Below are 12,394 nucleotides of genomic sequence, written 5' to 3'. Positions count from 1 at the left end.
TATAGTCAGTCATCTCTGCAGTCATATGGTGGAAATTAACTATGTTCATTGCATTCTGGTTCCAAGGGGTTTTCAGGGGTCTACCGTAAATAATTTCAGCTGCACTTAATCTAGATTTTCCTGCAGGCATGACTCTCATCTGAAATAGGGCTATTGGGAGTAACTTGATCCATCCAAAGTCCAGTCTCCGTCTTTAATTTGGCAAATTTGGTTTTAAGCGTCTGGTTTGCCCTTTCTGGCAGCCTGTGGTCGATAAGCACAATGTAATTACTGCTGGATCCCCAGCTATTCACAAAATTCTTTATTGATTTGTCCAATAAAGTGTGGTCCGTCATCTGAGCTAAGTAGAATGGGATCAAATAGGTTTTGGCCCGAAACCTGAAGATGGGTTTCGGCCCGAAACGTTGCCTATTTAGAATAGAATAGAATAGTTTCTTTATTGTCATTGTAACATGGGCCATGTACAACGAAATTTAAAATGTCAGCCAGTCAGTGCAGCATTCAAACATTTCTAAAGCTAACGAAACATCCACGGTAAAATAATAAAGATAAGCAAATAAATAAAAAACACAGACAAAGCACGCATACACACCCAACCCTCCATCCTTCTGTCGATTTCACCGTTACCACAGTCCCTTAGTCTGTATCGCCCCTGCGTTCCTTGGCGGCCACATTTAGTGCTTTTATAGCAGTGGGGTAAAAACTGTTTTGTAGTCCTTTGCTCCATAGATGCTGCCTCACCTGCTGAGTTTCTCCAGCACTTTTGTTTACCTTTTTCCAGCATCTGCAGTTCCTTCTTAAACTTCTATTTCCCATTCCTGTCCTTCCTATGACTTAAAGAAGGTTTCCACCTCACTATTTAAATCTCTAAACACTTGCACAAGCAGCAACACAAATGACGGTCCACGATCTAAATCTTAACTGTTAATTACTCTAATTTGATTTACATACATAGAGTATATACAAAATCCGGATCCTATGGCAATACGAAAAGCTAGATTTTTACAATTTACAAAATGATTTAAAGCACTAGTGCACAATTCATGAACACTCGATCTCGACACCACGTCACGTTGTTATCACGCAGTGAACCTCAACCTCCGATACCGAAGATTTTCCCCTTCCTAGTTTACTCTTTGCTGAGGGGTACTAATCCTTAAATGACTACTTTTCCTCTCGAATGTTACTATCCCTCTGCTAAGACTGGACTTCTACAGGGGGACCTCTATCCCTCCTCCCTAAGTTCAACAGAATTAGGGGTACCCTTCGCTATTCGGATTACTTTTCGTCAAGTGAGGAGGCTCCCGTCTCTCAGGTACTCTTCGCTATCAGGTACTAGTCAACAATCGACCAGAGGGTTACTATTCACTGTTGATCAGCCGCTATTCAGAATCGGTCACGGACATGCACCAACTCCGAAGTTTTATATACAGAAATTAGAATTCCACCTTACTGGCAGAACTTCAATATGAAATTCAGTATTTAAAATTTGGCTTTTGCAAATCAAACTTGAACTCCTAATTTTAGTGAGCGGGCTCTCGAATCAAACTAAAATTGGCCAGTTGAATTCTTGAATGGACTGGAGTATTCTATACCAATCTATACTCTGTCCGTCCAAGCCCGGTACCTTCTCGAGGCTCTTCGTCCATCACTTCAGGGAGAGACTCAGGTACCTACACACAGACACACCTCTCTGCTAAGCACCAAGGATCCAGCGCCTAGTCGCTTCGTGCTGTGAGTTATCAATGCTGTTTTTCAGAGCGCACCTTTTCAATTCGCGCTCCCGGCAAAGACCTGATCGAAGGCAAGACCTGTATTTTACTACCCCACCAATTCGGATACAAAGTCTAACCCTGGGCCACTCCTTGCCTGATGAAGCGCGTTTGGCTCTCGTTAAAGCAGCTGCAGTCTGCCAACTATGACCAAAGTTTTGAGCCTCTAACCCAGGAAAGGGCCTCTACATCAGTCACTGAAAGTAAGCATACAGGTACAATAGGCAGTGAAGAAAGCTAATGGCATTTAGGAGGATGAGAGGGGATCTTATTAAAACATATAAAATTATTAAGGGATTGGACACGCTAGATGCAGGAAACATGTTTGGGGGAGTCCAGAACCAGGGGCCACATTTTAAGAATAAGGGGTAAGCCATTTAGATGAGGAAAACCTTTTTCACACAGTTGTGCATTTGTGGAATTCTCTGCCTCAGAAGGCAGTGGAGGCTGATCCACTGGATACATTCATAAGAGAGTTAGATAGAGCTCTTAGGGCTAGCAGAATCAAGGGTTATGGCAGGAACGGGGTACTGATTGTGGATGATCAGCCATGATCACATTGAATGGCGGTGCTGGCTAGAAGGACCGAATGGCCTACTCCTGCACCAATTGTCTATGCAGCTATGTATCTATGACCCAAAACGTCACCCATTCCAGAGATGCTGCCTGTCCTGCAGAGTTACTCCAGCTTTTTGTGTCTATCTTGGGACCTAAATTAATCGCCCATCCAAAAGATGGATGTTGGTGCAAAGTAAGGTTATTCCCACTTTGCTGCCGTTTCCCCAAAATCTTGGATTTTCATCTTGTACAAAAACAACATTTGAAAGATTTTTGGATAGGTACATCGATAGGAAAAGTTTAGAGGGATCTGGACCAAATGCACGTAAATGGGACTGGCATAGATGGGGCATTTTGGTTGGCATGGGCATGTTGCGATGTGCAAGACTCTTTTACTGATTGTATAAAGGGCCTGTCCCACATTCACGACCTAATTCACAACCTTTTTTACTCGTGGACATTTTTCATCAGGCTAGAAAAACGCCCCGACCCACTTGATGCCACGAGTACCTACGACTAGCATCACGATCTCCTACGACCTCGTGACGACCATGCTGCGAGTATGAGTCAAGGGCAAACTCGGCAGAAGTCCTGAATCAGGTTGTGAAAGTGGGACAGGCCTTAACTCTCTAACTAACCCATTCCATATTTTAATAACTGCACGACTACACATCAACTAATCTTGAAGATAGACACAAAATGCCAGTCAGCAAGGCAGACTGAGAGACTCCATCTGAAGAAGGGACTTGATCCGAAACGTCACCTATTCCTTTTCTTCAGAGATGCTGCCTGACCCACTGAGTTACTCCAACATTTTGTAACGATCTTCGGTGTTGTTAACCAGCATCTGCAGTTCCTTCCTACACATTTTCTCTACTGAACTCAAATTAAAAATTAAAATGTGTATCTTCTCAAGCCAAATTCCTAAACATAACCATTAAAAGAAACTGCTGACCTATCGGTACTGTTTATTAACCGATTAATATTACATTTCTCTCTCTGCTTCCGTGGAGCCATTAAATATCTGACTATAATTTCTCATTCCTAACTTAATTCTCTGATATCTAATCCAATTAGTACCTTATGAAACGTTATTTATACTTTTCTATGCTCCTGCTTATTAGATGCTGTTAGCTTTATTATGACTACGAATGTTCTTGCATTCTCTCTTCATCCACACTGAACAATGCCTTTCCGTAGCCTGCATTCTGCCCCTCTTTGGTTTTCATCCTAAAATATGTTACTTTGTACATATATGGATTAAGTTAAATAAATATCTCAGCTTCATACCCATTCTTCAAGGAACCCTAATTCACGGAGAGAGGTATAAAACTGAGTGATGCACCCAGTATTGGCATTCTGGTCTGCATAAAGCTGAAAAGTGGTATTTTGTTTTCCATGCACTTAAATATTTTAAATTAAGATATCAGTTTCAAGGTCATGCCAACCATGTTGAATTTTGGTAGGAATGTAGCGAAAGTACCTGTAAGTGGTAAGAGGAAAGGGAAACTTAAGGGGTTTCAGGTGGTAGATTAAAGTTAGAATTGAACTATTCAATGTCTCAGTTTTGCATGGCTTGGGAGCAGTAGGGGATAGAATATTACAGTCTATTTCCTCTTTATATGCAGTCTCTTGGCGTTCAATGGCGATTCAAAGCGTGCATTTAATGCAGTCTGTTAAGAGACCATGCACTATTTTTAATTGCATCCTTATCTCCATTGCAACCACACCATACTAAATATTTGATGTTTTTCTCCAACAGATGCTTGCTGTTACCACCCAGGAGTTCCAATATTCCATGATGCACTCAAGGTAGGTTCAAACGCAAAACTATTTCAATAGACAATAGACAATAGGTGCAGGAGTAGGCCATTTGGCCCTTCGAGCCAGCACCGCCATTCAATGTGATCATGGCTGATCATCCCCAATCAGTACCCCGTTCCTGCCTTCTCCCCATATCCCCTGACTCCGCTATTTTTAAGAGCGCTATCTAGCTCTCTCTTGAAAGCATCCAGAGAACCCGCCTCCACTGCCCTCTGAGGCAGAGAATTCTACAGACTCACCATTCTCTGTGAGAAAAAGTGTTTCCTCGCCTCCGTTCTAAATGGTTTACTCCTTATTCTTAAACTGTGGCCCCTGGTTCTGGACTCCCCCAACATCGGGAACATGTTTTCTGCCTCTCGCGTGTCCAAACCTTTAACAATCTTATATGTTACAAGATGCAATTAAAACACACGGGTCTTGAAATTGCCCTGAACTTGAAATGGGAACAATCTTGGCGTAGCTTTACCGTACATGCTTAAATAAACTACCTTTCATGTCAGTAACTTCCGTTGTTTTGCAAGTTTTCAGTCAACACCCAGCGGTCTTGCTGGCAAAGACGTTACATAGCTGCGGCACAACAGATGGATAAGTGTTAACAGCATCTGCCATCACTCCCTGTCTAAGAATTACCACATCTCCACATCCCTCGGTCTGCAGAGCCCCTAATATGGTTCAAAAGGGGACAGATCAGACTGATTTCACACTCGTGCAGCTGAGCAACATAGTAATTTATTGGTAATTCCATGCTTTAATCTTGCTGAATATTTTTCCGGGAGAGATGGATAGCTTCTTGATAAGCAAGATGCGAAATTCAAATGTACAGTTGAATTTAGGTATATCTTCATCTGATATCCACGTGTGCTTTTCCTTGCACAAGTCATGTGAGAGGTATCATGAGCTTAGTTTGTGCCCTCCCCAACCCGCTAAGGATAGGTAGAAACAATGACGAAGGAAGGCCTGAAGAAGTCCTGACATGTTGTCCAGAGATGCTGCCTGACCCGCTGAGTTACTCCAGCACTTTGGGTCTTTTTCAGCTAAAGACACGTATTGTGCTTCTGACAGGAACTTATGTGATTTAGTATCACTGACCCATAAAGGAACTACAAGATCTGCTTTTTATTAACTTTTTCTCTCTGTACCTGAAGTTCCTTTGTCTTTTCACCTGTTAGCTTTGTCACTAACTCCACCCATTTGCCCCCACCTGTATTCCCCCATTACTTGCCAGGTTTTGTCCCTCCCCCACCTCTCTTATCCAGCTGAATCTCCGCCCCCCCCCCACCCTAACTCCTATCGGTCTGAAGGAGCGTCCTGACCAGAAACGTTGCCCTATCTATATCCCTTCCCAGATGTTGCCTGACCACATAACATAACCATATAACAATTACAGCACGGAAACAGGCCATCTTGGCCCTTCAAGTCCGTGCGAACACTTATTTTCCCCTAGTCCCATCTACCTGCACTCAGACCATAACCCTCCATTCCTTTCCCGTCCATATACCTATCCAATGTATTTTTAAATGATAAAATCGAATCGAACCTGCCTCCACCACTTCCACTGGAAGCTCATTCCACACAGCTACCACTCTCTAAGTTTGAATCTTCCCTACTCTCAATGGGAAAAGAAGTTCCCCCTCGTATGCTGACCCCTCCAAAAAACTTCAATGTTAATAATAATAATAATAATAATAATAATAATAAGTTTATTTATTCTCAAGTCAATTTTCATTGACCCCAAAGTCCTCTTGTTTAAAAATCTTTCCATAGCTCTCAAAATGGCATAAAAGCTTATCCACAGCATCATCACTCTGTCTATCCCTCTCATCATTTTAACCTGCTGAGTTCCTCCGGCGAACTGATGGTTTGCGTTTTAAACAAAAGATCCCCTGTCAATGGAACTCTGCAGACCGCGGCTTCAGGCTGCCGGCTGCCCCGGGCCAGTGAAACGGAGCACTCCCCTCCGGCGAGCCCCAGCGAGGGCTCACCCGCTCCACGCCGAGTCCACGCTGCGCCTGCCGCTGAAGCCCCGGGCACGTCTCCGGGAAAGACCTCGCCGATCCTTAATGGTTATCAGATCGGGCTGGTAGTAAAAGAAAGGGAGACTGATTGTAATGGTTTCCTGTTTCACTAGGGATGGTCATGCTGCAAAAAGAAGACGATTGACTTTTCAGAATTTCTGGCAATCCCGGTAGGTGAATCTTACTGTTTTGATACAAATATATTCACTAAATGAAATGTTAGTATCTTATTTTAAGATTTTGTGGATTCAGTTTTCCTTCCTCACTGAGTGTGTGGACTCTGCTCCATGGGTTGGTACTGCCATATTTGTGGGTAGGGCAATTATTGTTTTAATGCACAATAACTTTGAGAGCTCTCAACTCATCATCATTTTGCCCTTCAGTCAATTTGCCTATGGCTTGTTACTTGTCCCACTGGATACAAAGGGCTAAAAACAGGACTGCAAACATTTGTGGTGGCTGCAGGATTTGTGGTCACCCCCTCGTCTGTTCAGTTGTAGATGTTGTCCTGCACTGGACAGTTTTGTATCCCTTTACTTAAGAAAGGATATAGTTGCATTGGAGGCAGTTCAAATGAGATCTACAAGGCCAAGTCTTGGAATGAGAGGGTTGTTCTGTCACAAACAGCTAAATAAAAGTTCGACCTACGCTCGGTGGAATTCACAAGTCTTGTTGTCGACGCATACAAGATCTGAAGGAGACATGACAAGTAGGTGTTGAGATGTTTCCATGAGTTCTAAGTCTTAAATGGGGGGGCTTTGCTACACGAAAAGAGAATGGACGTTCAAAACTGAAGGGGCATAGCTAGGAATTTCTTCTCCTCGCAGAAGGTGGTGAATCTCTGGAATTCCTTGTCTCAGATGGTTATTGAGGCTAGATCACTGAAGTTACTTAAGGAAGAGGAAGGCAGACGTTTGAAAGATCAGGGAATGGAGGGGTCGTTGTAACTAGCAGAGAAGGAGGTGAGGCTGAGGGTAGTGCTGCTACAAAGATATTGAATGGCAGGGTCGGGTTCGAAGGACCAGCTAACCTGCAGATGCTTCTACTTTTTGGTGCTCTTATACTTTTTGCAGTATTTCATTTTTTAGTGATATTAATTATATTTAAATTCTTCGCTGTTGTTGCCTTTGTGTCCCTTCCATTTCTGCGATATTTATTGTGTTTTTTATAGTGATGAACACTAAATATTTGTTTAATATTTCTGTCTTTCATTGATATGATTTCTTGTTTTTGCCTGCATGCTTGATGATTTATTTCTGTAAATATTGTTCTTGATTGATATCTGTTTTTTATCATTCATGCTAACGTTTACTATGTAGAATTGTTTTTATTTAAAGTGACATAGGTTTAAGGTGCGGGGGGAAAGATTTAATAGGAATCTTAGGGGTACCTTCATTCGTACAATGGGTGGCGGGTGTATGGAACGAGCTGCCAGAGGAGGTAGTTGAGGCAGGTACTATGGCAACGTTTAAGAAACATTTAGAAGGGTACCTGGATAGGACAGGTTTAGGGGGATGTGGGCCAAACGCAGGCAGGTGGGACTAGTGCGGGTGGGACATGTTGGTTGGTGTGGGCAAGTTGGCCTGTTTCCACACTATATAACATAATAATAATAATAATAATATCTTTTATTGTCGCAACGAGATTTGGTATGCAGCTTCCATCCGCTGTCATAACATAAATAACTAATAAAATTTGGATTTAGATATCCCGAGAACATGGATTGTAAAAAGAACAGTAAAACAGTTCAACAGACTAACTCCATGAAGTGCTGATTTGCCTTGTTTAATAAAACATTCATGTTGTGCTTAAGGGATGTACCAAAGGCCACCACTCCAATGTGAAGCAACCAGAGCCTCTGAAACCAGACATAACATGTACCAAGGATGGAGCAGATGACACAAAGCCGGGGCCTGCCACTGAGTACATCTTGAAGGGTCCCAAGTCAGCAGAGAAGATGAAGAAAGAGAGACCAAGGTACCAAAAGAACTCTGGTTACGTGCTACACTATAGTCATTGGCTATATTTAAGAGGGAGTTAGATGTGGTCCTTGTGGCTAAGGGGATCAGGGGGTATGGAGAGAAGGCAGGTACGGGATACTGAGTTGGATGATCAGCCATGATCATATTGAATGGCGGTGCAGGCTCGAAGGGCCGATTGGCCTACTCCTGCACCTAGTTTCTATGTTTCTACACTTGGTTTCAAGCTCAGAGAACAGTGGCCAAGTATGCAAATCCTTGCTTGACTCTTGTTGAAACCACAACAGCCACAGATAAAAACAATGTGCTGAATGGCATAGATATTGCTACTTTAATCTAAAATATTGGGATTCATTATTGAGTCCAATTTGGGTATATTATACAAGTAATATTTTCACAGGATTGGTCATCTTATTTAGGACACCCAATTAGGACACCTTATTGTGCAGCTAAGCCAGACACAAAGTTCCGGAGCAAATCAGCGGGTCAGGCAGCATCTTTGGAGAAAAATGATGGGGTTGGGACTCTTCAGCCTGAAGAAGGATCCCGACCCGAAACACCACCCACCCTTTTTCTTCAGAGATGCTGCCTGACCCGCTGAAGTTACTCCAGCACTTTGTGTCTATCTTCGGTATAAACCAGCATCTGCAGTTCCTTTCCACACACTTATTCTGTAGCTAATTGGTTTCAGCTCTACACTGGAAGTGTCAACGTAACAGTGGGAATTTCCTCTGCATGGAATCTTCGCAGTAGCCATTTTGGGGACACTTTAGTTTACGGATACCGTGCGGAAACAGGCCCTTCGGCCCACCGGGTCCACGCCGACCAGCGATCCCCGCATATTAACACTCTCCAAAACGCACCAGGGACAATTTTCACATTTACCAAGCCAATTTACCTATTAAGTCTTTGTAGTGTGGGAGGAAACCGAAGATCTCGGAGTAAATCCACGCAGGTCACGGGGAGAACGTACAATCTCCATACAGACAACACCTGTAGTCGGGATCGAACCCTACCGCTGCGCCACCGTGCCACCCACTTGTTGACAGATGATGCATGATTCAGATTCAGATTCAGATTCTGATTCAATTTTAATTGTCATTGTCAGTGTACAGTACAGAGAGAACGAAATGCATTTAGCATCTCCCTGGAAGAGCGACATAGCAAACGATTTGAATAAATAATAATAAGTGTCCGGGGGGGGGGGGGGGGGGGGGGGGGGGGGTGGTGATTGGCAGTCGCCGAGGTACGTTGTTGAGTAGAGTGACAACCGCCGGAAAGAAGCTGTTCCCCGACCTGCTGGTTCGGCAACGGAGAGACCTGTAGCACCTCCCGGATGGTAGGAGGGTAAACAGTCCATGGTTAGGGTGAGAGCAGTCCTTGGCGATGCTGAGCGCCCTCCGCAGACAGTGCTTGCTTTGGACAGACTCAATGGAGGGGAGCGAGGAACTGGTGATGCGTTGGGCAATTTTCTCCAGACCAGTTGTGACACTGTGAATGGTAAGGACTCTCGATGGTAATTAAGTTCACCAGGATAACATTGTGAGCACTGTCAGAACAATTTAGAATGAGATTCATCTCCAGCCAAGACATAATTGACCTTAGTAAGCAGTGTAGGGGGTCTGCTTCTAGCACTGAAATTCATTGCTTTGAAAAGCACATATTTACTTGTTTAAATAGTAGGTCTGAATATTTGTCCTGATGTTTCCACTATTTATTGATTCCTTGATTCTAATAGCTCTGAAGAACCCACGGTGAAATTGCCTCAAAGAGTCACCAAGTCACTGCAAGAGTCTCTGGCCAAGCTCAGTACATCTTCTCGGAAAACAGACACAAATAAAGGTAAATAGTTTATCACCGTTGATGAATAGATATAGCGATTGGATGTGATTTCCCCAAAACAGGCATCCTCTCCACACAGAGGTAATTTATTTCTTTGGGAACACCAGTGGCTGGCAGGGGTTTGTTCTGGCCACAGCAGAATCCAGCAGTAGTTTAGTTTAGAAATACAGCGCAGAAACAGGCCCTTCAGCCCACCGGGTCCGCGGAGATCTTGGTTCTTGGTTTCTTGGTTTCTTGGTCCTCCAAAATATTCCAAATGGAATTTAAACTGGAGGTGGTGAAGGGAGGGCTTAAGCCAGAAAGGGTTATTGGGAAGAAAGAGCTACTTTAAATTTAGTTGCATCTGGTTGGGTAACTATAGTTGGGTGGAGATTATTCCATGCTTTAATTGTGCGGGGGAAGAACGAATTGCTGTACACATCTGTCTTTGTAGCTGGGATCACAAATTGGATCGAATGCCCTCGTCTGCTCCTAATTGGTTTGGATTTGGTGTAGGTCTTGTAGTCTATGTCGAGTTGACCCGCACATTAACACTATCCTACACACACTAGGGACATCTTTTACATTTATACCAAGCTAATTTATCGACAAACCTGTACGTCTTTGGAGTGTGGGAGGAAACCGAAGATCTCGGAGAAAACCCACGCGGTCACGGGGAGAACGTACAGACAGCACCCGTAGTCGGGATCAAACCCGGGTCTCCGGCACTGCAAGCACTGTAAGGCAGCAACTCTACCGCTGCACCACTGTGTCACCTTGAAGCAGTAAGGAGGGTGATGATTCCAGGCATTTTCCCAGTACAGCAGCATGCAACTCAAACTGAGACAGAACAATAGGGTGCACACCAATGAGTGTTCAGTCCGGAGGACCAGGAGCACTGTAACAAACTTGTACACTGCGGGTTGGCTTCGTGTGTAGAGGGAAATTCCTGTTGAGGAAGGGGACGGATATTTAGTAAATACAGGTCCACCACCGATTTTCTGGCAGCCTTGTTTCCAGAACCTTCTGGATTATCCGTTTTGCCAGACTAACAGAGGTCACGGCCTCCGAGAGGAGTCCAACGGTACTGCAACAGTCCGCTGAGGAGCCAAGCTACCAGCCCGCAAAGTCAAATTCGGAAGTCGGCTATGGGAGTGGATCTGCCGGCTCTGGCCGAGCTGCAGTTCTCCAAGCCCCAGCCACAAGGGCCGGGGGGGGGGGGGGGGGGGGTGGGCTTTGAGAGGGATTTATAGCTGCTGCTCTGAACCCGGCCCTGCTGAGTGCTCCCCCACCCCCCATGAACTGTCTCCCTCAGATGGTCACGTCGCACATCGACCCGGCACAGACTCATTTGCACTTTTGACTGTTTTACTGTTCTTTTTATAAATCATGTTTCTCGGGGTATCGAAATCTAAATTCTATGAGTTATTTAAGTTATGACATTGGATGGAAGCTGCATACCAAATCTCGTTGCACATATGTGCAATGACAATAAAAGATATTATTATTATTATTATTATTATTATTATTTCAAGTACACCCTCGTAATTTTGTCCGGATTGAATGAGGTGCCTGGCCACCAGTTGCCAGAAACTCAGTGGTGGACCTGTAGTTGTTGAAAATTGAGGAAGTGTACAAAGGATGTCTGTCATAGACCCATTGAATGTGAACAGTGTGGGTCTAGTGATATCAGTTGCATTTTCTCCTTCCAGCCTTTGTTGTTTGCAGAAGGTTAATAGGTCAGAGTCAAGTTGTGAACTTGGATGAATATTCTGATGGGGTCAAGGAAAGAGGGTTGACGTCGCGGCTCTGTCTCCACCAATCTTTCCACCACCACGTACAAGAAGCGATAAGACAGACACCGTTGTATGCAGATGTCGAGAAGTGTGTTCCGCTTTGGCTGAACAACTTTGAATCTTGTGTGTGGACTCGACAAGAAGAAGAATATTCTGATATCTTGGATTTTCAGTGGGGATCAATAAAATCATAGGAATTGTTCCCTGAGGTGAATAAATGGATCCAGGATGTCCTTTAAGTTGTGTTTGATTGATTATAAGATACAGCATGGAAACAGGCCCTTTGGCCCATCGTGTCCATGCCAACCATCGAACACCCATACAAGCTAGTTCTATGTCATTCCACTTTTCCATCCACTCCGACACTCTCGGGACATTTAACAGATGCCAATTAACCTACAAACCCACACATCCTTGGGACGGAGGAAAATGGAACACCCAGAGGAAACCCACGTGATTGCAGGGAGAAAGTGCAAACTGCACACAGACAGCCCCTGAGGTCAGGATTGAACCTGAACACTGTGAGACAGTAACTAAACCAGCTGTATCACTGTTCCACCTTTTAACTGTGTGTGTGTCTGCATTAGTTGGAAGGAATTGAATGGGAAGCCTAAAAGGGCTTTCCCCTT

General features: G+C 44.0%; 1 protein-coding gene across 1 annotated transcript in view; it reads left to right on the top strand.

Moving 5' to 3' along the window:
* Window positions 1–12,394, top strand: part of zgc:92429 (uncharacterized protein LOC445063 homolog) — a 29,045-nt gene that overhangs the window by 3,854 nt on the left and 12,797 nt on the right. The window contains exons 2-5 of the mRNA XM_055643622.1: window positions 4,093–4,142; window positions 6,283–6,339; window positions 7,983–8,146; window positions 9,887–9,990. Coding sequence (XP_055499597.1) covers window positions 4,093–4,142; window positions 6,283–6,339; window positions 7,983–8,146; window positions 9,887–9,990 — 375 coding nt within the window. The remainder of the gene's footprint in view (window positions 1–4,092; window positions 4,143–6,282; window positions 6,340–7,982; window positions 8,147–9,886; window positions 9,991–12,394) is intronic.

The sequence above is a fragment of the Leucoraja erinacea genome, chromosome 12 (assembly GCF_028641065.1).
Source record: "Leucoraja erinacea ecotype New England chromosome 12, Leri_hhj_1, whole genome shotgun sequence".
Classification (NCBI taxonomy): domain Eukaryota; kingdom Metazoa; phylum Chordata; class Chondrichthyes; order Rajiformes; family Rajidae; genus Leucoraja; species Leucoraja erinaceus.
This window is presented reverse-complemented; position numbering and strand designations above follow the sequence as displayed.